Source organism: Lagenorhynchus albirostris, chromosome 8 (assembly GCF_949774975.1).
Source record: "Lagenorhynchus albirostris chromosome 8, mLagAlb1.1, whole genome shotgun sequence".
Taxonomy (NCBI): Eukaryota; Metazoa; Chordata; class Mammalia; order Artiodactyla; family Delphinidae; genus Lagenorhynchus; species Lagenorhynchus albirostris.
This window is the reverse complement of record NC_083102.1, coordinates 59,175,337-59,202,521: the sequence shown is the minus strand read 5'-3', so window position 1 is coordinate 59,202,521 and position 27,185 is coordinate 59,175,337. Positions and strand designations below refer to the sequence as shown.

Sequence of the window (27,185 nt, the reverse complement as noted above, 5' to 3'; positions counted from 1 at the left end):
CTTTTCCCTCTACAACTTCTGTCCCATGTTCCTTAGCCTGGGGCTTCCAAAAGTGTAAATGCCTCGTGGTAGCTTTTGGGACCGGCTCCACTAGGACAGCTATCTACAGTTAACCTGGGGCTTTAGAGGAAATTTCCTGTCACAGATTGTGACACACACCCCGAGGGAAATTGGGGCCTTTTGTGGTTCTGCCACCCAGAGTAGGCAGTCATCTATCTGAATCTTGCCAGGGTGGGGACTGGGTCAAGTGGAGTTCTGTTCCCTTATTAAAGGACACTTTGGAACTTAAGTACAGAGGCCATCACTGTTCTTAATCGATACCACCCATCCACGCTCTCCAGAGTAAGAACATTCCTCTTCTTCTACCTCATGCCTGAGCTTGGATGGCTGGCTGACTCGCTGGCTGTCTAAGCAAATCAGGACAAGGAGAATGTTCATTGATTGGGCCTCTTCAAAATCAAGTGCGCTCATTTCATTGGTGAAGCAACTGAGTCCTGGAGAGGAGAAGTGATTTGCCCATGGTGGCATGGCTGCTAAGGGGCAGAATTGGATTGGAACTGCAGATCTCCTGACCCTCAGTCCATTACATCAGGCCTCAGGTCACTTGTTTGCACAATGTTGATAGAGCTAATGAATAAGGTCACTTACTAGCAGAAATTCCAGGATCTACCCCAGAACAGGCCATTTACCTGTCCCATCTAGGTCAGTTTCCCTTTCCCAAGTCATCTTTTCACACAAAAGTTAAGAAAACAAACAAACAGAAATAATTACTCACCGTGATAAGTGCCAAAAGGGCCAGAGACAGGATGCAGAGATAGAGAATAACAAGGAGTTTCCTGCTTCAGAAGGGAGGTCAGAGCAGGTCCCTGAGGACCTGAGGGATGAGAAAAAGGGTCGGCAAGAAGGGCTGGCAGAGCTCCAGACAGAGGGAAAAGCAAGTGCAGAGGCCCTGGGGCAAGAAAACAGCCTGTAGAGGGACCAATGGCAGTCAGGAAGTGAGGGGTGGGAGGACCTAAGAGGAAGGGGGGGGGCCATGTTACATGGAGTCTTACACAGAAAAGCTAGACATTCAGTTAGAATTGGATTCTCCTGCCTCTTTTGATATATGGTGAGTTTCTTTTTAATTTTAAATGTTGATGTTTAAAGATCTTCTTTGCTGCATTATGACCTTAAGAGAATTATCTCTGCCACCTGCAAGTGAAGTCATTAGGGTGGGCCCTAATCCAATATGACTGGTGTCTTATAAGAAGAGAAGATTAGGACACAGATATGCACACAGGGAAGACCATATGAACACACAGAATTATCTCTGCCACCTGCAAGAGTCCTTGGGGGCTGAATGTGAGGGCCTCTGTTTCTAGCAGTGGATCCCTAATGGATTCAAGCGCTAGTGGCAGGAAAGAAGATAAAGTACCACAAAGCTAGTGGCCCTGAAGCTGGACTTGTGATTGTGTCCAACTGACAAACAAGTTCAGTCATGACCGATTTGATCCAATCTCTTCAAATTGGAAACTGAGAACTAACACTAATAGGTTGTTCTTAAATACTCAAGTGCTTTCATGTTCTCTGCCTCACTGGAGTTGCAATCTCCAGCTTTGAAAGTAGATTTTCCAATCTTTGTAAATTGATTTACCTCCCTCTCTTCCCCCACCTCTATACTTCCCTACCTTTAAAAGATTCTGAGACAGTGAGCCTAGGCATAAATAGTCTTCATTTGTGTGATAGAATGCTCTTAGGAGGAGTAACGTACAATAGAATTATAGAATACCGGAGCTAGGAGGAATCTCAGAAGACAGCTGCTCTGACCCTCTCATTCTATTATTATTATTATTTGTAACATATTCCTATGTGCCATATGATTTATATACATTCAATTCAATATCTTAGCAACGTTGCAAAATGGGTGTTTTTACTTCTCTTTTACAGATAAGGAGACTGAGGCTCAGAGAGGTTGATAACTGACCAAGTGTTGCACAGCCATAAGTGGCAGAGCTGGGACTCAAAGAGTCTGTCTGATTTCTTTTTTTTTTTAAATGTATTTATTTATTTTTGGCTGCGTTGGGTCTTCTTTGCTGCACGCAAGCTTTCTCTAGTTGTGGCAAGCGGGGGCTACTCTTTGTTGCAGTGCATGGGCTTCTCATTGTGGTGGCTTCTCTTGTTGTGGAGCACAGGCTCTAGGCGCACGGGCTTCAGTAGTTGTGGCACACGGGCTCAGTAGTTGTGGCTCACGGGCTCTAGAGCGCAGGCTCAGTAGTTGTGGTGCACGGGCTTAGTTGCTCCGTGGCATATGGGATCTTCCCAGACTAGGGCTCAAACCCGTGTCCCCTGCACTGGCAGGCGGATTCTTACCCACTGCGCCACCAGGGAAGCCCCATCTATCTGATTTCTAACTCACCATGCTAGCTGAAGCTAGTTAGACAAACAGAGAGAGAGAGAGATTGCTAAGGAAATAATAACAAGAGCCAGTGGTAGAATCTTCATACTCCAACTTTTTTACATTGTGATTTGCGGTAAAGAATAATACAAAAGAGAAATAAGATCTGTATAGAGTTTTACTGTTATTGCTGTTGCTTTATTTTTTAAATAAAAACATAGGTCTCATTAAACCAGTTTTGGTAAGATTGTCTTACTGAGCATCTGATTTCTTCAAAAATTATAGAGCTCTTGGTAGTTTCAGGAATTCTTGCAAAAGAAACTGCTGCACTGGAAGCAATGCTGCAGGTGGCCAGGCCCAAAGAACTCATTTTATGAATCGCTGGCTGTTGCTCCTTCCTGCTGGTCAGACACTGGCGGACTGAAGCACCTGCCTCTTCTGATACGTCCCTCCTGAGTACGCTGAGGGGCCAAGGCGGCCTAAGCTTGATTCGCCACTACTTTGAGTGGATTGCTGGGCCCAGAGAACCTCAGCCAGATTCACAAACACAGACTTGGACTTGGTGCAAGACCCTGAGGTTTTCTGCTTCTGCGCCATAGAAGCTGGGCTTATCCTCTTTAAAGACTTTTGATGTAAATCCCCCCGAGTAGTCAGTTTTGCTTTACTGGGATCGTGTGGGACTATGGGAAAAGGTACCAAATATTCTACTCTAAGAACTCTCATTTCTCTAGATTTGCTACACCAGTGAGAGCATTATCAGTACAAGGTATGTTAGGCAGAATCATGGCTCCCCAAAGATGTTCACGTCTCTATCCCCAGAACCTGTGAATAGGTTACATTACATGGCAAAAGAGACTTAAGGTAGCAGACGGAATTAAAGTTGCTAATTGCTATGGGCTAAATTGTCTCCCCCTCAAAAGTCATATGTTGAAATACTAACCTCTAGTGCCTCAGAATGTGGCTATATTTGGAAATAAACACATTCTGAGGCTAAATGTGGCATTTAAATTGGTAATTAATGTTAAGTGAGGTCATTAGGGTGGGCCCTAATCCAATATGACTGGTGTCTTATAAGAAGAGAAGATTAGGACACAGATATGCACACAGGGAAGACCATATGAACACACAGGCAGAAGATGGCCATCTACAGCCAAGGAAAGATGCCTCTGAAGAAATGAACCCTGCTGATACCTTGATCTCAGACTTCTAGCCTCCAGAACTGTGACAAGATAAGTTTCTGTTGTTTAAGCCACCCAGTCTGTTGTATTTTGTTATGGCAGCCTCAACAAACTAATTAATTGACCTTAACATTGGAAGGTTATCCTGGATTATCTGGGTAAACCTGATGTAATTACAAGGGCCCTTAAATGTAAAAAAGCAAAGCAGAAGAGGAAATCAGAGTGATGTGATATGAGAATGAAACAGGAGGGAAGGGGGCAGGGCACAACTTTTAAAAGAATGACATAGGGACTTCCGTGGTGGTGCAATGGTTAAGAATCTGCCTGCCAATGCAGGGGACATGGGTTCAATCCCTGGTCCGGGAAGATCCCACATGCCGCACAGCAACTAAGCCCGTGTGCCACAACTACTGAGCCCTCACGTCACAACTACTGAAGCCCATGTGCCTAGAGCCCGTGCTCCACAACAAGAGAAGCCACCACAATGAGAAGCCTGCACACCGCAACAAAGAGTAGCCCCTGCTGACTGCAACTAGAGAAAGCCTGTGCACAGCAATGAAGACCCAACGCAGCCAAAAAAAAAAAAAAAAAGAATGACATAGCCATAAGACATGACTAAAACTGGTTAAAACTAACTAGATCCAAAATGGTGGAAAATTTGAATTCCAGTGGACCTTGAGCCTTATTATACACTCATTGTAATACATTAGCATCTAAATGACACACCTACCAGTGCCATGACAGTTCTGAGGCTGACCATCAAAGATCAAAAAGTGGGTGGTGGCCGATTTCTGGAAATCTCTGCCCCTTCCCCCAAATAACTGGAATACTCCTCTCATTCATTAGCCTATGAAATTACCCACCCCTATAAAAACTGACAGCCCTGTACCCTGGGGCTGCTCTCGCCTTCTGAGATGGCGCACACTCTGTCTGTGGAGTGTGTTTCTCTCTAAATAAATCCACTTCTTACCTATCAACTTCTCCCTCACTGAATTCTTTCTATGACAAGACATCAAGAACCTGAGCTTCATGGACTTCCCTGGTGGTCCATTGATTAAGAATCTGCCTGCCAATGCAAGGGACATGGGTTCGATCCTTGGTCTGGGAAGATCCCACATGCTGCAGAGCAACTAAGCCTGTGCGCCACAACTACTGAGCCTGCACTCTAGGGCTCACGTGCCACAACTACTGAGCCCATGTACTGCAACTACTGAAGCCCACATTCTCTAGGGCCCACATGCCACAACTACTGAGCCCACATGCTGCGACTACTGAAGCCCACATGCCTAGAGCCCGTGCTCCGCGACAAGAGAAACCACCACAGTGAGAAGCCCATGCATCTCAACGAACAGTAGCCCCTGCTGCCCACAACTAGAGAAAGCCTGCACACAGCAATGAAGACCCAACGCAGCCAAAAATAAATAAATACATACATACATACATACATAAAAATTTAAAAAAAAAAGAAGGAAACTGAGCTTCATTAAGTCCTGAGACCAGGTGTGTGATCTCAGTTAAAAGACTGTAGTTCAAGTCCCAATCTGGGTTCTGGCTGGGTTCAAGTCCTGGCCCATGGGTTCAAGTCCCAATCTGGGTTTTGGCTGGATTCGAGTCCCGGCCCTGGTTCAGGTCTCAATCTGAGTTGCACGGTTTCAAGAAGAGTTGGACCTGCTGTTGCTGGTTTTGCAGATGGTGAAGGAAGGTCGTGAGCCAAGAAACGTAGATGACTTCTAGAAGCTGAAGCAGCAAGGAAATGGATTCTCTCCTGTAGTCTCCAGAAAGCAACATAGCCCTGCTGATACCTTTATTTTACCCTTTTTTGGCCTTCTGAAATATAGAACTGTAAGATAATAAATTTATGTTGTTGTGGTTTTTTTAAATTGAGTTTTGTTTATTTACAATGTTGTGTTAATTACTCCTGCACAGCAAAGTGATTCAGTTATACATATATATATATATATATATATATATATATATATTCTTCTTTTAAAATATACTTTTCCATTATGGTTTATCATAGAATATTGACTATAGGTCTCTGTGCTATACAGTAAGACCTTGTTGTTCAAACACTAAGTGTGTGGTAACTTATTATAGCAGCAATAGGAGACTAATGCTGCTCCTGAATACAAGTTCATGTGCCTGATGCACAGTGAGGCCAAACAAACCAACACATTGGTGTTTGGAGCAGAGAAAGGTTTACTGCAGGGCCAAGCAAGGAGAATGGGTGGCTCATGCTCAAAAACCCCTAACTCCCTGATGGTTTTGTGGGAGAAGTTTTTAAAGGCAAATCTGGCGTGAGGGCTGCAGGGTGTGTGACTTTCTTCTGACTGGTTGGTGGTGAGGTAACAGGGAGGTGCTCCAGGAATCTTGTGCTGAGCCTGAAGTTACCATCTTCCACCTTGGTTGGGGCCTTAGTTCCTACAGGAGAACTCAAAGATATTGTTATGTATATTCCTTCAGGAGGAACTAGGACTGTGTTCCAAAGCTCTACAACTGTTTCTTGACTGCTCCTCCATTGTTTCTGCATTCCCTCCCTTCTCTGATTAACAACTGTTTATTATTTTTAATAAATAAATGAATAAATTTCTTTATTTTTGGCTGTGTTGGGTCTTCATTGCTCTGCATGGACTTTCTCTAGCTGTGGGGAGCAGGGGCTACTCTTTGTTGTGGTGCACAGCCTTCTCATTGCGGTGGCTTTCCTTTTTGCGGAGCACGGGCTCTAGGCGCGCAGGCTTCAGTAGTTGTGGCTCGCGGGCTCTAGAGTGCAGGCTCAGTAGCTGTGGCGCCCAGGCTTAGCTGCTCCATGGTATGTGGGATCTTCCCAGACCAGGGCTCAAACTGGTGTCCCCTGCATTGGCAGGCGTATTCTTAACACTGCGCCACCAGGGAAGCCCATTAAATTTTTTTTTTTTTTTTTTGGCTGCATTGGGTCTTCATTGCTGTGCATGAGCTTTCTCTCTAGTTGCGGTGAGCGGGGGCTACTCTTTGTTGCGGTGTGTGGGCTTCTCATTGCGGTGGCTTCTCTTGTTGGGACTTCCATGGTGGCGCAGTGGTTAAGAATCCTTCTTAGCTTCTGGTGGTAGCTGTTGACCCTTGGTGTCCTTTGGTTTGCACCTGTGTCACTGCCTTTATCGCATGGCTTCTCCTGGTGTGTTTCTGTGTCTTCTTATAGGGACACCAGTCATAGTGGATTAAGGGCCCATTCTACGCCAGTATGACCTCATCTTAACTAATTACATCTTCAGTCTCCAAATAAGTCACATTCTGAGGTCATGGGGATGTTTTTGGGGGGGACACAACCCATAACATGGCCCCTTCAGTCAAAATTCAGTGCCAGCTACTTTTAAACGGTAGGGAAGAGGGTGGTCTGGGGACAGACAGGAAGGACAAGTATGACATAAGTCACTTATTAGGAGGGCACCTAAGCCTGGCAGGACAAGACAAAGTAGCAGGTGCCCAGCCAACTTATACTTTATCCTTTCAGATGATGTTTCACATTGTTTATAGGTCATGTGGAAATCAAGGAGCATCCTTCCTATTTCAGGGCTTTTGACAGTTTAACTTTTCAAAAATTTCACATTTTGAGGAATTCTAGAAGGAAGAAGAAAGCTTAATTAACTGAGTCTGACTCCAAATGTAGGTTGAAATACACTTTTATTCATATGTGGTTACATTTGCATCCATAGTGTGGTAGGTTTGGTGGGTGGACTAATGGCTCCCCCCAAATGTCCACATCCTAATCCCTAGAGCCTATGAATGTTACCTAATATGGCAGAAACTTTTTTGCAGATGTGAATATGTTGTGGATATGGAGGTGGAGAGATTATCCTGGCTTATCTGGGTGGACCCCAAATGCCATCATAAGTGTCCTTATGAGAGGGAGGCAGAGGGCTATCACAGACAGAAGAGGCAATGTGAGGGAAGCAGAGTCAGAGAGCGAAGATGCTATGTATGCTGGCCTTGGAGATGGAGGAGGGGGCCATGAGCCCCTGGAAAAGGCAAAGAAACAGATACTCCCCTAAACCTTCTGGAGGGAGCACAGCCCTGCTGACATCTTGGTTTTAGCCTCTTAAGACTCACTCTGAAATTCTGACTTCCATAATTGGAAGAGAATAAATTTCTGTTTTTGTAAGACATCAAGTATGTGGGTCACTTTTTGAAGCAGCCATAAAAAACACATACAGAATGTGATTCCTTGTATTTAAATTCAAATATGACTCTCTCTACATACCCACATGAAGACATCAAGACTTGAAGAAAACAACAGTAAAATGTTAACAGTAGCTAACTGGTGGAAGAAATGTGAGTGATTTTCTTGTCATTGCTATGATTTCCTGAATTTTCCAAGATTTCTAGAAAACATCTACAGATTCTTGATTCTTTTTCTATAAAAGTTAAGGGAATATTATTCAGTCTTTAAGAGTCTTGCAATTCTGACACATGCTAAAAAACAGATGAACCTTGAGGACACTATGCTAAATGAAATAAGCCAGTCATAAAAAGACAAATACTATATGATTCCATTTTTATGAGGTACCCAGAGTAGTCACATTTATAGAGACAGAAACTAAAATGGTGGCTGCCAGGGGCTGGGGGGAGGGAGGAATGACAGTGGTTGTTTAATAGGCTTAAAGTGTTAGTTTTGCAAGATGAAAAGCGTTTTCGAGATTGGCTGTACTACAATGTGCATGTGCTTAACACTACTGAACTGTACACTTAAAACTGGTTAAGAGAGTAGATTTTATCTCATATATATGTTTATCAACATTGAAAGTTTTTTTAAAGTTCATTTATATTATAAAAGGAGAGCTTCAGTGATACCCTTAAAAATAGATATGCAGTATACGATGTGATCTTGGTTACATGAGGTTGTATTTTCTCTGCACCTTTTAAAATTCTTTACAGCAGCCAGGGCTACCCTGTAAGTGAGCTTTAGACTTGTCCCGCACTATCCTTTTCTTTATCAATTCTCCTGTTTTTGCTTTCGTCTTTATTCTTTCACTCCTTTCATGGTCTTTCTCTGCTGCCTATGAACACATTTGAGGCTTTTGGGTCTTTGTTAGACTTCTTGAGAGTATGTTAACAAATCACTCCTTTTTGAAATGCTTCTTTCTTTGGCTTTTACAACGTCATTTGTATATTTCACATACACTCTCCTTACAGAGAAGAGGCACACACTTCAAAACACTCCTCCTGTATTGCTGATGGCTGGAGTCTTTCTAACATCTACACCAGAGGCCACTGTGCAAGACTGGGTGAGTTCCTTTCTCTCTCCCACCCCCACATATAATCAGGCACCACGCTGACTAATTTTACCTCCTATGTGTTCCTCTAGCCCTATTCCATCTCTGGTTTCAGGCCTTCAGCCTGTCTTATCTGAATATTCCAATAGTCTGGTCTTACCCCATTCTCTACACTGTAAGCAGAGGGATCCATCTATACTGTAACTCTGGCCACGCCACCTCCCTTAAAGCCCTTCAGTTAAGGTGCACACCCTTCCCATGGCACCCAACATCCTCCAAGACATGGTCCCAACCCGCCTGCTCAGACTCTACTTCCACCAGTTCCACAGCCTGTTACCTTTCATGACCAATCACTTTCATAACTTGCTGTGTTTCCTCAGCAATTTCTGGACCTCCTGCTTCCCCTCCTTATTTTCTCTGGCTGCAAAACCGTTCCCCTCCACTTCACTGGACTGATGCACATCCACAGCGTAGGCATCATGTACTCTAAGAGGCTTCCCCAGTCCCCAGCATTCCCATAGTGCCCTGGGAAAACGTTGTTGCCTTAACAGTTTATACGGACATTAATTGTGTGCCCGCTTTCCCACTAGCTCTTTAAGGGCTGGGACCATCTCTCAAGTCATTCTGGGGTTCCAACTCCTAACACAGTGCCTGGCATATAGTAGGCACTCAGTCAGTGTTAATTAATTAAAATGATTAGTAATAAACACTTTTGTTGATAGGTTATATCCATAATCCACAAAACATTTAAAGCCCTTTTCACTGACCACCATTGCCTTAATTATAAATTTTGGTAGCAGGGACAAATGAATGAAATTCTTATAAAGAGGAAGAAGACCTCTGGGGATTGATTATACATTCGATTTTTCGATTAAAATTTTGACCTGTTTATTTTAGTAGGGCCTACTTTTGGGCGTGTGTCTTTGACTTCTGCAGCCCTACTAGGCACGGCTGAAATGAAGGAGCTCCATGTTCTGCACTACATACAGTCGAGTTTGCCAGATCTGACCTAAAAGTAGACTTGCCAGAGACATTATTTTGCTATTTCCGATAGACTAGTCAATGCTTTGGGATTCCTTATAGCAGAGAGGAGCCCCTTTGAAAGGGAACACCTGGCTACACATGGCACCAAGTGTAGTTCTCAACTTCCCCAGGCTGTGTGCCCCGCCTGTGGGTCTCGAGGGCCCTGGAGCAGCCCCTAGAAGCAGCCGAAGCCCTCGGCCCCACCACAGAAGTCGCCGCTGCTGGACAGCGGAGCCGGGGTCACGTGCGCGGGTCCGGTCCACCGCCCCCAGACCCGGGCCCGCCCCGGCAGAAGGGCAGAGGCCATCGGGATCACGCGCGCCCCGGCGGCCCGGGCCGGGCCCAGCCAATGGGCTGGCGGCGCCCGCATGACCCGCGCCGGCGGGAGGGCGTGGGGAGGCAGGCCGGGCGCGCACGCTGCCAGGCTGTATCGCCGCTCCCGCCGCCGTCGGGACTGGAAGTGAGCGGCCCGGGCCCGCAGCGCCAGCGAGCCAGTGAGAGCGTCCCGCAGCCTCCCGCAGCCTCCCGCACCCGGTGCAAAGCATGGCGGCCTCCAAGGTAAGCGTCGGCCCCTTGGCCGGTTGCCCCGGGGGGCGCGAGGGGCCCGGGCGTTCACGTGCCGGGCTGGTGCAACCGGGAAAGCAGAAAGAAAGGGGCGCGGGGCAGCTGTTCCACATTGCAGCAGAGGGAGGAGGGAGGTGCCCGCCCCTCCCGGGCAGCCCAGACGGCCGGTGCGGAGAACGGGGACCGGGGCCCGACCTTGCAGCAGGAACTTTGCTGGCTGGACCCTCCCACTTGGCCCGGGCGGGAAGTCAGTGCCGGGCCTGCGCCCGGCGGGCCGAGCCAAAGCCGGTGAGCAGGAGCGGACACGAGCGCGTCCCGGGGCGTGGGAGTGCTCGGGGTCTGCAGGTCCGCACTGCTACCCCAGCGCACTCGCGCTCCTGACCCTGGTAGTTGTTGACTCGAGCTGCTTCCCGGGGGTCACAGCCCGCGCAGAAGCCTAATCCCATTCGGTTTCAGAGGCTCCGCCCTCTCACGGGTGGGGAAGTCACCTTAACTTCCGTTTTGGAGACTGCTTGAGAGAGTTGGCCTGGGCGTGTGTGCGTAAAAACTCCAAAGCACCCGCATCCCCCCAGGCCCCCCGCTTCTCGTCCTTCTCTCCGCATCTGACAACACTTACATACCGGCCTCTAAGCGTTTGAGAGGCTTCTTTTTAGAAATGACAAAACAGATTGTCTTGGGAGCCTGTAACTCCTGTGAAGTTCTACTTAAAAGGAATTCTGCGTAAGGTGACTCATTAACTAACCCAGAGGAAAGGGAGCTCCGACAGCTTGACCTTTCCTCTTTTACCATTTCTTGAAACCTGGACACCATTTCAGCTTCTTTGGACTCCATTTCAACTTTTCTGGCAGAATACCATATTTAGTCCCAATCACTTGAATCATTGGAATTTATTGATTTTAATTTTAAGTTCATGAAGGCAGCCCTTTAATCAAGCCTATACAACTTCTTAGCTCATTTTAAGTGCAGTGAACTTAAATATACCCAACATTTCAAACATTTGTCCTTAATCAAAACTCTGTGATAACCCTCAAGAGGAAAACATGGCCAACACATCATATTCCTATTTATTTGAGCAAACTAATCACATTTGCAATGGAAATTGTAAGCAGACAGATATATTTAAATGGTGTTCTATGACTTAAGTTTCTCCAAGCGTCCCGAAATCTGCAGGCTTTTCGGTGTTCCTAGATTATGTGGCCTAAGTGGCCTTTCTCTTTTCCTTAATGACTCTGAGTTCCATCCTAAGGAGTGTGCTCTGGGTATGCATGTGCAGACACACGGGTATGTATATAACTGTTCTAGTTAGATTCTCTGAGGATCACTGGGATTCATTTTTGGAACCTACATTAGCCCTTTCAAACCCAATAGCCCTTGACCTTTTCTTTGCATTAAATTTGCATGCAATGAGTACAAGGCATGAATTATGTTCCCTCAAGGTGACTTCTTCCAGGAGAGTAGGTGGGAGTAGATACCCATACTTTCATTTTTATGTCTATAGATGAGTTAAATAATTTTACTTAATTTGGAGATAAAGTGAGGAACTTAAATTGAGGAGTATGCATGTAAATGGAGTATAAGACTGATTAACTAGTTTGAAATAAAATAAATGACATGGAAGGAGGTTTAACTTTTTGGTTGTATTTTTTATTAAACTGTCACTTCATATCAATAAGTGCAGTTGAATTTTAGCCAAGTAGTGAGAGTCAGGGAAAATGAAACATTTCATTTTTACTCTTTGGGAACTTGTGTTTTTGTTTATTTATTCATTTAAACTTGCCTCTTTTCAGGATTTCTGATGGCTCATGTCATATATACATATATTTATAAACCAACAAGACATATCAAAATCAAGTCAAAGTAGATGAGAAAAACAGGATAAAGGGAAAATAAGATGAAGCCAGGGCTAAGGTTAGTGGAAAATAAGGATGTATGTACTTGCTAGAGGTGACTGAATTTTCTAGCAGCCAAAGCAAAGAGGAAGTGATCAGTGAGGTCAGTTACTTGGGAGAGAGGTCTCCTTTTTCTGCTATCTGAGGGCAGTTTCGCCCCATCTTTTTTTTTTTTTTTTTTTTTTTTTTTTTGCGGTACGCGGGCCTCTCACTGTTGTGGCCTCTCCCATTGTGGAGCACAGGCTCCGGATGCGCAGGCTCAGTGGCCATGGCTCACGGGACCAGCCGCTCCGCGGCATGTGGGATCTTCCCGGACCGGGGCACGAACCCGTATCCGCTGCATTGGCAGGCGGACTCTTCAACCACTGCGCCACCAGGGAAGTCCCCCATCTCTTTTTATATGCAGTGAGCAAACTGCATTCAAAACTACCTCATGACCACAAATGTATGTTTGTGGATTCCATTAGGCCATTTCTTATAGTGTTTCTCATTTTAGCTCAAGGGCGGTAAATGTAGGTCCCCAAATGAGCTGTGCTGGTCCACCTTAGTCCAAGAATACCCCTTATTTAGTTGCCTTTGGACTCTTATTAGGGTGAGGTGATTCTGTCCTCTATTAGGCAGTGCTGGGCAGCCCCAATTCAAGGCCATGCTCTTTGCTTTTTCCTGGAGCACAGATATTCCATATTGAACACAGAGCCATAGGCTTAGCAATCTTAATCTGGGGGTAGGATTGACATCCCCTCTTAAAACTTGAGGAACCTGACTAGAAGAGAATTCCATCTCAGTGGAGTGCCTAAGATCCTGGAGTGCCCAGAATCAGAAACTGGTCTTTATTTATTCTTTTTTTTTGGCCACACTGTGTGGCTTGCGAAATCTTAGTTCCCTGATCAGGGATTGAACCCAGGCCCTCGGCAGTGAAAGCGCAGAGTCCTATCCACTGGACCTCCAGGGAATTCCCTTTTATTTATTCAAACGTAACTAATTTTTCATGTCCCTCTTCCTTTAAATAGTATAAATAGGAAGGCTGAGAATCTGTTCTTTGGTCTGCTTTTATTTTGATTTCTGCTTGATGGTTACTACTTAATGCAAAAGGTATTTGTTTTTTCATGAAGTAACATTGATCTGAAACGGTGTTTTGAGATGAACTTAGAAAACTTCAATTCTCTTGCTGCCGCCTTTTGTAGGAATAATCCTTATGGGTTCCCTTGGTAGATCGTAGATGATAAGTGGTCTGCCTGTACTACTAGTGTTATTTTGAGTATTTCTTTAAAAAACTTCCAAGCACTGCCCTACATGTATTGAAATGAAAATGAGTTTTTTAAATTCTATTTTATATATTTCCATAAAAAATTCATTTTTAAAAAGTAGTGTTAGAGAGGCTATCCTTTTCTTGTAGTTGTAGTCAACGTTCCCTTTTCGTCACAGGTTGAGTTTATTATCCATTAAGAATGACGAAATTAAACTAGGCGAAACTGTTAAAAGAGATTGCTCACTGGAGTTCAGGTGTGAGAGATGTTCAGGTATAAAACTGGACTCCAATAATTTGGGTGAAATTAACCTAGAACTAAAAGAAGAACATTTGGAGACAAGCTAAAGCATTCATAATCATGAAAATTTGGTCTGTAGTGCTAATATACTTAGTATTGCTATTCCATTGTTGACTGAGTTGTTGCCGTGATCGTTTAGAATTGTGTGTATTGTGTTCTTTCTAATGTTGCAAACGGGAATAAACTAAGGATATGAAAATGAACAGGACTCCGTTTGGACCTTCAAGAAAACCACAACCATACCACAGGCTAAATCCTCTCATGGAAGTGCCCCAGGTAGGGTTAGTGCCATAACAAGGGCTTATGGGAGCATCAGGGAAGGAGCCCGTTTCTGTCAGGGGAGGGGAGGGAGCGTCTGAAAGGTAGTGGTATTTCAAAAGGAATAGTCAGAGGAAGAGGGAAGACCATTCCAGTGACAGGAAACAGCAAATGAAAGAAAGAGAGGCGAGAGCACCTGCTGCGTTTAGGGGATAGCAGGTAATAAAATCAACTGGAGAGTAGCTAACACTTACTGTTTACTAGTTGTGAGATTCAGTTCTAAATGCTTTTCATTATTAACTCGCCTAATGCCCCTAACAGTCCTATGAGTTACATACTATAATTTCTGGTTTATAGATGAAGACTCAGACACCAAGGGGTGATGTAAGTGGCCTAAGATCTGATAATTAAAAAGTGAAGAAGCTGGGTTTCAAATCAGCCAGTCTGGCTCCAGGGTCTGTACTCTTACCCTGTCCACCATATTGTCGGCCTGGTAGTTTAGCATAATGGAGAGTAGAGTTTATGGGAGGAGGGGGAGATGGCTTGGGAGGGGAAATTAGATGCCTCTTATTTAAGACATTTATTTAGGTCTTGTAACTGTAAACCAGACTTTTATTTTTGAGAACCACTTACACAGTGCTTACTGTGTGCGGGGCACTTTCCCAAGTGCTTTACAAATAATAACTCCTTTATGTTTCATAATACCAAAAGTAGGTGTGGTCTATTTTTGTCCTCATTTTACAGGTGAGAAAACTGAGGTCTGGAGAGGTTAAGTAATTTCCTCGCGGTTATACGGAGAATAAGCAATACAGCTTGGATTTGAACCCGGCCAGTCTGTGCTCAGAGTCTCTGCCTCACCTGCCCAGGCCTTAAAAAGAAGTTGCATTTGCAGAGGTGCATGTGAGAATTCACATGTTATCAGTTATGGGCATGTGTATTTCCTGATCATTCCAGTCCAGTAGTTTGTAGAATGCTTTGGCACTCAGTATATGCTTCATTGTTAAGTGGTTTTTGAACCAGATTGCACAGGCCAGAAATTGTCATATACTTTTTTTTAAACAACTTTATTGAGATATAGGTCACATGCCATAAAAGTCACCCATTTAAAGTGTACACGTCAGTGGTTTTTTGTATATTCACAGAGTTGTGCAACTATCATCACTGTCATTTACCTTTGTAAAAATTTTAACCCAGTTTTCACTAATTAGGACTTGGGCTATATATTTAACCTCCATGTTTTTCATGCTTCTCATCAATAATAATACCCTCTTCAGAGGTTTGTTACTGAGGATAAAATGTGATTGAGTTTATTAAGGATATTCTTCAGGTTGAAGGTTTTCTCTCCCATATGGTAAAAACGGCTAGGTATTTGATGGTATAATAATAGTATAATAAAACAGATCAGTTTTTTGTACTGGACAGGAAGGAAAGAATGTTTTGAGTTGTTTTTATGCAGCCATGATGCTGGTAAGTTTCTGTGCTTCCACTGATGTTTGGATTTAGGGTTTCTTCAACTGATGGTGCTGGATGGGCCTTGGGGTTTATATAACACAATGTTCCTCACTCCTCCCTTCGTTAATCTTGTTCCCTTTTACCAGGTGAAGAAATGGAGTCCTAGAAAAGTTTGTAGTTGGTCCAAGTTCCCTTGAAACCCGTTTGCTTTTTGCACTATTGTAGTCCAGGGGTTCTCAGCACATTATAGTCCTCTGGACTGGTATAAAAGTGCTGATGCCTGGGTCTCACCCAGAGGTTCTGATTTAGTTGGACTTAGGTGTGGCCTGAGCGTCAAGGTTTTTGAAAGCTCCCCAAGTGAATCAAATCTGCTTCTGAGGTTGCTAGCCACTGCTCTAGGCGGTTTTCCTGCTCTTTGCTTCAGCTGATCCTCTGATGGTTCCTTCTTGGAATAGAAGGAATGCAGTGAGATCAATGCAAGTCTCTGGTGTGTCAATTCAAAGGAAGGATACATAGGGGTCCCTACAAGTTGTCTTCTTTCTTGACAATTTCTTTTCAGTCCTTCTGCCTCGTTTCACCTTTGTGCTTAGGCATCAAGTTTATATAGTTTTGTAGTTATCCTAGAATATGGGTTTTATCACCAAATTGATTGAAAGCTCCTTTTGTCTTAAGTCTCAGTGTATCAGTGTAGTTGCTTGAGGGGGGAAGTATTGCAAAGAGTAAGGTAACCCTGGTCTTGCAGCCTTTTCCCTGGCTAATCTAGTTGGGTGCCCATGTGTTGTCAATGTTCCCCAGTTGGGTCACAGGGCTTTACAAGTGTTGTTTAGCAAATAGAGAACTGGGGGTGGGGAGAGGGATGGGAAGGGTTGAAAGCCCTGTAGGGTAAGAAAATCAGGGAGCAGGTCTTCCTGGATATCAAGTTTTTCTGTAATTGCTGGAGTTGCTCTGACTCCTTCGGCCTCTTTGACCTTTTGTCCTACGACTGGCCTCTGCTTTTTTTTTTTAATGGAAACACATTTTTAAAAAATTTTATTTATTTTTGGCTGCGTTTGGGTCTTTGTTGCTGCATGCAGGCTTTCTCTAGTTGCGGCGAGCAGGGGCTATTCTTCATTGCAGTGTGCGGGCTTCTCATTGCAGTGGCTTCTCTTTTTGCGGAGCATGGGCTCTAGGTGCGCAGGCTTCAGTAGTTGTGGCTTGCAGGCTCTAGAGCGCAGGCTCAGTAGTTGTGGTATATGGGCTTAGTTGCTCTGCAGCATGTGGGATCTTCCCGGACCAGGGCTTGAACCCGTGTCTCCTGCATTGGCAGATGGATTCTTAACCACTGCACCACCAGGGAAGCCCCAGCCTCTGCTTTTGTTGAGTTCTTAGATGGAGGCATTCCTTCCTGTGTTCTCCACTATCTGTGAGGATTAGCTCTGCTGAGCATGGTCCATTCCTACTCACCCTGCCCATCATTTGCTGCTTCATAGCACTTATCCTTCCCACCCTGTTTTCTTGGATCCCTTTGTGTGAATCTGCTGGTGTGGTTGCTTCTGCTTGGGATGTGCCCTTGTCACAGTGATGTAATTCCCTTGGCAAAGTACTTAATAGCAACTGAGCAAACCCTGTTTTTCATGGCCTGTTTAACCAGACCCTCTTGTTAGGTCAAGTCAACCCCATCAATGGTGGCTCTGGTCTCTTAGCTCAGAATTATTCCCAGTGGCTGATTTGTAGAGTGGTGGTCTGGTTTGTTGGTTGGAAACGTTTATAAGATAGTGTACTCGAACTCACCATTTCCTTTGGAAATTTGCTTTGTAGTTGCATGAGTGAATATAGGCCTGGTGATTTCTTTTGACTTTAGGTGCTGACAACATAGCAAAATTACCAGTGTTGAAATTCTTAGCAATTCAATGTAAATAAACCACTCTATTTAATGGCTGTTATTAGGCTGGTAGCTTTGTCTTGATTTCCACATGTAGTCACAGTTTCCACATGTTTTCCATGAAAACTGTTGACTTGCTATGAAAGTCAGATATTTCAATATACAATTACTGTTTTATGGTAAAATGTCTTTTGCATAAGACATAAGACAGTAAAATTTGTAAGAAAATTGTCTAAGTGAGTGTAGGGGAGGAAAAAGTTTCCCTCAACTCTCTTAGGGTCCCTGGCTGGGTCTGAAAATTAAAACGACAAAGGCAGATTAACAAAAGAAAAGTATTCAAATTTTGCTGAATTTTTATGTGTACATGAGAACCTTCACAAGAGAATGAAAGTGACCAGAGCAGAAAGCTTTAAAACCTTTTGGACAATGAAAAATAAATTTGTAAAGAATTGACAAGACCAAAGGGAAGTAAATGGTGAAGAAGTAACTAGGAAGATAAGGGTGGGTTTAACAAGGTTTGTGTGTGCAGGTTTTTTGGCCCCAACTTCCCCATCTTTGGTGATGATTGTCTCCTCTCCTCCTGGAACAGGGACAGTACCTTTTGTAGGGGAGTTTATGACCTGTTTCAGGAAAGAAGGTTGGGGCTGTGTGTGGGGATGGTCAGAGAGACCTTCATGTTTCTGCTGTTTTCTTAAACTCCTTCAGCTTAAGATACTGAATATGCCAAGGTGCCGCATTTTGGGGTAGCATGTCCTGAACCTCGTCGTAAGCCTGATTTGAACAGGTTTTTAGACCTGGGCTCATATTTAGTAGTTTTTCTGAGTTAGACGTGATTTGTATCTGTCTGATCCCAGCCACAGTTGTAGTCTGAGATGTAGAGGACACCCAACTGCTCAGTCAGCACCCCTTTCTCATGTGGGAAAACGCTTCAAGAACTTTTTTTTTTTTTAAATTTTAAATTAGTAGCTCTGGTTTAGTGAAAGAGCCCTGGACTAGAAGGCAGGAGAACCTGGATTACAGGTCCAGTGCTTCCACTGATGGTGAGAACGTGGACAAGTCTGGCTTCTCTGGGCGCTCAGAATCCCCGTGAAGCAAACAGGGCCTATCTGTGACGTCTGTGATGAGCAAATGAAGTATAACATGGGAAAGCACTTTGGGGGTTATGAAGTGCTATAGGGACTGTCAAGTGATGTCTGTTGGAGACTGTGGGACGTTTCTACCTAACTGAAAACTAGGGACATAGGTATTATTTGACCTACCTGAACAAAAGATGGTGTGCTTTTCTTAAGCTCATGATCTACTAAATAGTCACCATAATGGCTAGACAGTCTGGCTGCTTCAGTAATCAGATTCTCTGAGTGGTGAGGTCCCTTCCTGGAGCCTTGCTATTAGAAGCTTATGGTCCAAGGACCAGGAACATTGGTTTTACTCGGGAGCTTGTTAGGATTGCAGCATCTGTAGACTCATCCCAAATATTCTGCTGGATCAGAATCTGCATTTTAAATAGATCCCCAGGGGATTGTATACACATTAAAGTTTAAAGAATATTGGTCTGGAACTCTCATTACTGTGTAATTAAATGTAGCTGCCTTTCTAAACTGAGGGTACAGTACTTTTTGATTTGGTTGTAAGTCAGTCCAACTTTTTGCAGAATTAAATACATAGTGATAAAACCCAGTATAAATTTTAGGATTCTTCGGGTTAATTTTGATTCCATTGGGGCCAGGGTATTATTTTGGATGGCGTCTCTGAATTATTATTTAAGGGTTGTACTCGTCTCCATTTCTTTACTACCCACCTGTACTTAAAATTCCTGAAAATGAACTTATGCCTATTCTAGTTTTTGACATTCTCTCCTTTGGGTCACCAGTAACCTCTGTTCTGAAACTGTTGGCCTGTCCTCCTTATCTCTGGCCTCACAGGACCCCGTGTCCCACTCCTTCCTTCCTGGAGCACCTTCTGTCAGCTTTCATGATGTGCCCTCTCCTGCTTGGTCCCTTAACTCATACTTATTCTCCCTGGCCAGCTTCTTTTTGTCCTTCTGCTCTCCCCTGAAATGTTGGTGTTCCCCAGGCCTCTGCCTCAGATCCTTTTCCTTCTGACAGGTGATACTTCATGGTACTCCCCGTGGGGCAGCTCTCTCAAGCACTGGCCTTGCGTTTTTGACTTTTTGTTGGAAATCTCAACTGGCTTGTCTCAAAGATATTCCAAACTCTGTTTACTAGAATTGAATTCATCTTCTTGGTCATTCCTTACTTTTAGCTGCAGTTTAACTTTCCTACCAGTTAAAGTTTCTGGTTAGTTCGCTAAGTACTTGGGTGGGCAACCAGGAGAGACACCATTGGCAGGAACTTGGATATGGGCAAAGAGATGGGTCAGTCAAACCCTTCTCATTCCCTGGAGCAGGTGTGTCCCATATCCTCCATTTATGTTCAGGTCCTCATTCCTTTTTAGGTCCAGCACTGCCATAGCTCCAAGCTGGTTTTGCCTTTGGTCTCTTCTCTGCACTTGCCTCTCCATTCTGCCCAGAACTGTCAAAGGAAGCCTGTGAGATTGGCCCTTGTGTCCCTGTTCAGAGCAGTCCTTTGTTCATGAGCACGGCACTTAACAGTTTTTAAAAAGTGCATTCAAGTGTGTTATTGATTCCAACTGCATGCCAGCTCCTATACTGAGTGCTGGGCTTCCTCAAACGAGTAAGCTACTGGATTTGTTTTCAGGAACTCACAGTCTACAGAGATTAAAATGACCAGATAATGTGAAGACCCAAGCTTCATGATCTGATCTTTATAATCATCTACAAGACAGCAGGGAAGGTGTCATGACCTCATTTGACAGAGAAACTTAAGGTTCAGAAAGGTTACGCAAATAACAGTGACAACAGCAGCTGACACAAGCCAGATACTGTTCTAGGTACTCTGTATGTGAAGTAATTTAATCTTCACAACAATCCCACGGCATGTAAGTGCTATTATTGTCTCCATTATACAGATGGGGAAACTCATCTGTACAGAGTGGTTAAGTCTCTTGAGGCACAGAGAGGTTACATGACTTGCCCAAGGTCACACACCTTTCAAGTGGCAGAGCTATGACTGGAACACACGCAGCCTGGCTGCAGAGTCCATGAACATAACCACTGTACTACATTGCCCTCTTTAATCTACCTTGCTTCACAGTGTGGCTTCATTATGCCTAAAGAATAATATTTAATCTCATTAGTCAGTTTATGCCTCCTTGGTCTTGACTGTTGTCTAACTTTTCCAGTATTACCTCATGCCCATTCCCTTCTCATATCCTTCACAGCGGTTTGTAAATGTGACATGTCCAACCCCTGTTCAGATTCTGTGCCATAAAGCTATGGCAACAGTGTAGCAGGAAAAAAGGGAGCCTGTTTGTTTGTTTAACTTAGAGCTCAGTCAGAGACAAGAATGTTTCTTGTCATTCCTCTATATTGGTGGGCAGATTTTGTTTGTTTTTTTAGTTCTTTCCTTCAGTTTTAGGGAAAGCGGTCTTAGTTTTACTCCCTCATTCCTTGAAGTATCTGTAAGGATGTTAAATCCCATGTCCTAGTTTTTATAGTTGGTTTGTTCTAATCAAGATTCAGACACAGCCTGCACATGGCATTTGGTCGATATTGTCTTTTAACTCTTGTTAATCTATAGGTTTGACTACCCATCTTTTTTTGCGTTTCCTTGCAGTTTATTTGATGAGTGAATTGGGTCATCTTTCCTGTCGTTTCCCACAATTTGGAATTTGCTGATTGCACTCCCCTGATGTCCGTCTGTCCCTAGTGTTTCCTGACAATTGATAGTTAGGTCTGGATGCTTGATCAAGTTTAAGATTTTATTTTTTTTTATTTTTTGTTTTTGGCTAGAATACTTCCTAGGTGGTTGCTGGCTGCCTCTCTCAGGTTACTGGATCCTTGGTACTGGGTACGCCCATCAGGAGGCACGTAATTCCTGGTTGTTTCCTACATTGTTATGTTTGGTGAGTGGGTTTGGATGTTGCCTTCCTGCTGCACCAGCGTTTTGCGTAATGGTTTCTTTCAGTTGGCTACGTTTTCATATTCACAATTGTTCTTCATGGTGCATTGTGATGTTCATCCTTTAAAAACACACACGTGTGCCTGTGTGTATACACGTATGTATGTATATATACATATATATTACAATAAGTGTGTATCACAGTTACAACAAATAGTGGCTATTAAAATCAATTGGATATTCACTAGTGGGCACAGAGTTTGTGTTTGGGATGATGAAATGGATAGTTCTCATGGTTGTACAACATTGTGAATGTCCTCAGTGCCGTTGAATTGTACACTTAAAAATGGTTAAAATGTTAAATTTTATGTGTTTTATCACAATAAAAACAAATCAATTGAAACTGGATTGTAACATACTGAATTTTTTTAAAAAATTAATCATTCCATGACTATTATTCTTTCCCAAAAAGAGTCAAAGTGAGATGGAGGTGGGGAAGTAAAATTCTTACTTACTGAAGAATCAACTAATCAAGTAGAAGGTATGATAGAATTAGAAAAAGAAGACAAATTATTTGGCAACCTGCAGGTAATTGATTCAGGCACGTGTCCTCAGTGGATGCTAAAACCTTCAGTAAAAGATTGTTGGAATTCTCCCTGTCTCAAAGTATCTCCCTATAAATTACTAACTACAAAGGGGAAAAAGTACCGTCATAAGGGAGGGCTCGGCCTCAATCTGTGATCCAATTTAACATCATCAGAAGGAGGGAAAAGCTAGCATGGCACACCCACAGGTGTGATGCCATGAGAAGTATACAACGTGACCTTTAGAGATTTCTTGCCAAAAATGTTGAATCTGAATCTAATCATGAGGAAACAATTAGACAAATCCAGAAAATAGGACGTTCTGTAAGACCTCTGGCTTTAAAAATGCCAGTGTTATGAATGAAAAGGCTAGATTAAAGGAGGCTCCCGAAGAGACATGACAACCAAATGCAGCGCTTGAACGTGGATCCAAAATAAATAAAACAATGGCCCTGTTGGAGCAACCTGAATAAGGAGTTTATATTAAATTATACTGTAATAGTTGGCTAGGGCTGCCATAACAAAGTACCACAGAATGAGTGGCCTAAACGACAGAAATTTATTTTCACGCAAATCTAGAGGCTAAAAGTCCAAGATCAAGGTGTTGAGAAGGTTGGTTTCTTCTGAGGCTTCTCTCTTCGGCTCATAGATGGCCTTTGTCTCTGGGTGTCTTTACATGGTCTTCCCTCTGTGTCTGTGTCCTAATTTCCTCCTCTTATAAGGACACCAGTCTTAAGGGATTAAGGCCCACCTTAATGACCTCATTTTACCTTAATTACTACTTTCAATATCCTATCTCCAAATACAGATTCATTCTGAGGTACTGGGGGTTTAGGGCTTCAACATATGAATTTTGTGGGGACACAGTTCAGCCCATAACAGATATTAAATCATTTTTAAATTGTCTTGGGTGAGATAGTGATATTGATGTTCTGAAGGAAAATGGTCCTTGCTGTTTCTTATATTTTATGTTTTCCACTAGATTTTAAACTGATGACAGGGACCTCAAAGTACCTGTTACATAACATTCAGACACCATTTGTTGACTTGTTCGTTTACTTGGGGGTGCCACCCATGGCAACGTGAAAGCGAGCAGATTTCTGCTGCATGCGTGTGGTTTGTTGGAAACTTCTCTTTTTCTAATAACCATTTTCTCAAGCCCCTCCATCCCTCACTAAACTAAAAAAACTAATAATTTGGAATACTTGAGGAGTTGTGCACGGGTAGCCCCCAGGAGAGCGCATGGTGGAGAATCATAGCTGCGGAGTAAACCTCAGCAGGGATTGGGCTGTTCAAGGTAAATGAATCTCCATGACTACAGAGAAGCTGCTTCAGAAGGACGCTCCTGGAGAAATGTGCTTCCTTTTGACTAAGAAGGTCCAGCTGCATTATAGCGAGACATTCCCAGCAGGTCCAAACAGTATGTCTGCTGATTCAGACCAGCTGGTCCCAGTAGCATACTGCACCCTCCAGGTGGCTTGACAGGAAAGGCTGGTGATATATCCGGTCTCTTATCTGACTCTCCCAGGCCCACTGGCAAGGACTTTCATCCTTGTGTGTCTTCACGAACTTATTTTATTGCAGGTTGATGTTGACTCTGCGTTTCAAGATTCCACTTTCTTTCCATTGTGAACTGAGACGGGCATCTCAGTTCCACAGTAAAAGCCCAGCTCCTGGTTTCCTTATGGTGCTTCTTGGAGGTTTTTGTTAGCCCATTTTGGTGTCCACCAGCAGTTTAAGAAGAGCCTGGTCTTGACCTTTGCCCAGCTTTCCATTGGGTTATTTGCCTTCTCATATTGACTTGTTCTAAGAGCGCTTTTAAATTAAGAACCTTGGCCTTTTGTCCTGTTACACATTATTTATATGTTTATTTTTTGCAGTTGTTTGATGTTTAATGGGTTCATACACACTTTTGATTTTTAGAACTTTTTATGTTACACATTTATTAATCTTTTCCTGTATGGTTTCTGCATTCTGGTTTGTCTATCATGTTTAAACACAGCTTTCCCTCTTAGTATTACATAAGAAACCACTCATGTTTGATGTCAGATGAAAGGTAGGAAACCAATTTAATTTTTGTTGTTGTTGTTCAATCCCAGGAGGTCATGAACCTTCACTAGTGCCACTTCATCAGCCAGCATGACCTACTGCCAGCTCAGCCCAGACCCTCTGCTGGCTCAGATTCTTAAGAGGAGCTCTGATTAGTTCAGAAAGCCAAAAGAGCCTTCCCTTAGGGCTCAGCTGTCCACTGATGACTCAGTCAGCTGGGCCGCTATGAATATGGAAAGGATACAACAAACTGGCAAGCAAGGCACTGCTAGATTCTGTCCCAGAGTATGCTACTTTCATTCAATCCTGATTCTCACTCACTCTCTCTCTGTAACAGGTGAGAAAATAGGAAGTCATATTGCTGGTTAGCAGTAGAGTCAGAATTCAGACGTCCATTTGCAAAGTCCATAAAAGTAGGTGTAAATAGCATTCTATGAGGGAAACCTTGCTAGAGAATCTGGAAAATCTTCCAGGAGGAATTGGCATTTGACTTAAGCCTTAAAAAAAATTAGCATTTTTTAAACTTCTCATTATGGAAATTTTCCATAAAAAATTAGAACAGTGTAACAAACTCCCATGTCCCTTTCTTTTTTTTTTTTCTTTTTTTTTTTATTTGAAGTGGGCCTCTCACTGTTGTGGCCTCTCCCATTGTGGAGCACAGGCTCTGGATGCGCAGGCTCAGCGGCCATGGCTCATGGGCCCAGCCACTCCGCGGCATGTCGGATCTTCCCGGACCGGGGCACGAACCCGTGTCCGCTGCATCGGCAGGCAGACTCTCAACCACTGCGCCACCAGGGAAGCCCCCATGTCCCTCTCTAACCAGTTTCAGTAATTATCAGTTTATGGCAGATGTCGTTTAATTTATACTACACCCTCTCTTGTCCTCTCATCGCTCTGAGTTTTTCAAAGCAGATCCCCAACATCATATCTGTAAATATCACTGTGTATCTCTAAAAAAGATTTTTTAAATGCACAACCAAAATATCATTGTCACATCTAAAAAAAATTTAGTGCTTCCTCAATATGATCAAATATCTATTCTGTACACATTTTACATATTTCCCCTATTGTCTTACAATTTTTTAAAATTGTTTTCTGAATTGTCATCTAAATAAGGCCCAGGCAATGCAATTGGTTGATATGACCTAATTTTCTTTAATCTCTAGGTTCTCTGCTTTCTTAATCTCCTGTTCTTTCTTTTTTCCTTCTGAAAGTCATGATCCCATATGATTAAAATCATGGACTCTGTTCAAATTATGGCTCTGGGCAAGTTACTCTACCTCTGTCTACCTCAGTTTCCTCGTCTGTAAACAGGGCATGGTTGTTTTTACTTCCTGGGTTATTGGGAGGGTCAATATGCTCATGTTTCTAAAGCTCAGAGCCGGGCCTGGACATATAAGCTTTACAGAAGTGTGGGCTTCCAGAGGGTTTTGGAACCAGAGCACTTGCTCAGAGTCATGTTGAAAATCGTGGGAGAGGAAAGAGGCGGGGTTGCTCCAGTGAAATTGTGCCCAGTCTTTGGGACGAGGATCCCGGCTGTGCAGAGGGCTCCTGTGCATTTTCTTTTAACTTCCTCCTGGGTTCTTGACTATTCTTCAGTTATATGATGTTGATGCATAGCAGAATTTTGAACAGGTGAGGTATTATTTAGTGAAAGCAACTTTCTGTTGTCCTTTGATTTGCTGCTCTCTCTTCTCTGCGTCTAATAAGTTAACTATTCTCTCAGCCATTTTACCTTTCTGTGGCATTATCTGGGCTCCAGCAACTTGTGATCTCCTAAGTAGAACCTTTCAGCCCTTTATAAATATGTCATATACTTTTTATATTCCTTTGTTCCCCATCAGGAACATACACCCCAGTCTTCAGAACAGCACAATCAGTTTTTATTCATTTAAGGAGCAGTAGTAATTTGACACTTGCTAATATGTAACAAATTATATTGGGAGTGGTAATTACAATTGCAGCTCGTTGCTAATTACACTGTAACCTTGATGCTTTAAAAAAACTGAGACTGAGTTCAGCATATAATACCGAGAATAATATTCTCTCCATTAGGTAAATCTGGCTTCCACTGAACCACGGGTATTTATGTATGATAATACCAAATCAGAAAAACTTTATTTTAAGTGGCTTTCACCTGTAATGTTGTCCAGTAGCACCATTCATAAGGATAGCTTAAAGTCCCCATCTTTGATTGCCAAATTCCTGGCACATCCTCCAGGTAGTATAATTAGTATGAAGATGACCTGGGCTCTAGGGTTATTTTTGGCTCTGTGATTTACTACTACTCATTTAAGACTAAGTGTCTTACATGCCACAACTTCCTCATCTGGAGACTGGGATGTTAATGACTTTTCACCTTGAATAGTTTTAGTAATGTTTAAGTGAGATCAGGCATAAAGCCTTTAGCACATGCCTAGCATAGAGTTAAGGGCCCAGTAAAAGTTAACTGGTCAGTGTGAACCGCTGTAATCAGTAATAAATAACCCAGCTCCAAGACCTTACCTCTGCCACCCCTGACTCCAAGAGCTAAGCAGAGTTAGCACTCTGATTTGTGATAGCATATAGCATCGCACACTTTGTACCAACCACTCGTTGATAAGTCTGTCGTTCCCCCTCAGGGGGCAGGGTCTCTGGTTATTTGGCGTTGTCCCCTCAGTGCCTGGTACATCGGAAGCTTCCCATAGGCGATCGTGTTGCATGAACGAGCAAGTGGAGTGGCGCTGTCTCAGGCAGTGGTTCTCCCCTGGGGGCAGGGTAGTTTTGCCCCCAGGGGAGATTTGGTAATGTCTGGAGACACTGTTGGTTGTCATATCTGGGAGAAGGGGTTGCTACTGGCATCTAGTGATTACAGACCAGGGATGTTGCTAAACATCCTACGATGTGCCCGACAGCCCTCTATAACAAAGAATGATCTGACCCAAAACAGTACGGCCAAGGTTGAGAAGCCCTGGTCTAACGCAACTTGACTGTATTAGGTTGTGGCCCTGGGGGAAAGACATGGGGCCTGGGACCCATCAGCTGTTTGACCTGCAGTTTTCTCAACTACAAAGGAAAAGAATCCAACTTACTTCAAGGATTCAAAGAAAGGGAGATTATACAGATGTGTGCCTAGTGACTCTGCCTGCTTAGTTTCATCTTGATGGTCCTGGCTACCCATGATCTTTTTTAAAAATAGAC

General features: G+C 43.5%; 1 protein-coding gene across 8 annotated transcripts in view; it reads left to right on the top strand.

The window, feature by feature from the left end:
- The first annotated feature begins 10,219 nt into the window (after positions 1 to 10,219).
- SLC25A13 (solute carrier family 25 member 13) overlaps positions 10,220 to 27,185 on the top strand; it is a 297,241-nt gene continuing 280,275 nt past the window's right edge. For 4 of the 8 annotated variants that reach the window (XR_009541995.1, XR_009541993.1, XR_009541994.1 and 1 more), the window contains exon 1: positions 10,220 to 10,379. Coding sequence is in view for 4 of the 8 variants with exons in the window: in XM_060157064.1 (XP_060013047.1) it covers positions 10,365 to 10,379 (15 nt within the window). In the remaining 4 variants the exon portion in view is untranslated. Of the gene's footprint in view, positions 10,380 to 12,172; positions 12,294 to 27,185 lie in introns of all 8 variants that reach the window. The other 4 variants (XM_060157068.1, XM_060157065.1, XM_060157066.1 and 1 more) reach the window with 4 other exon arrangements.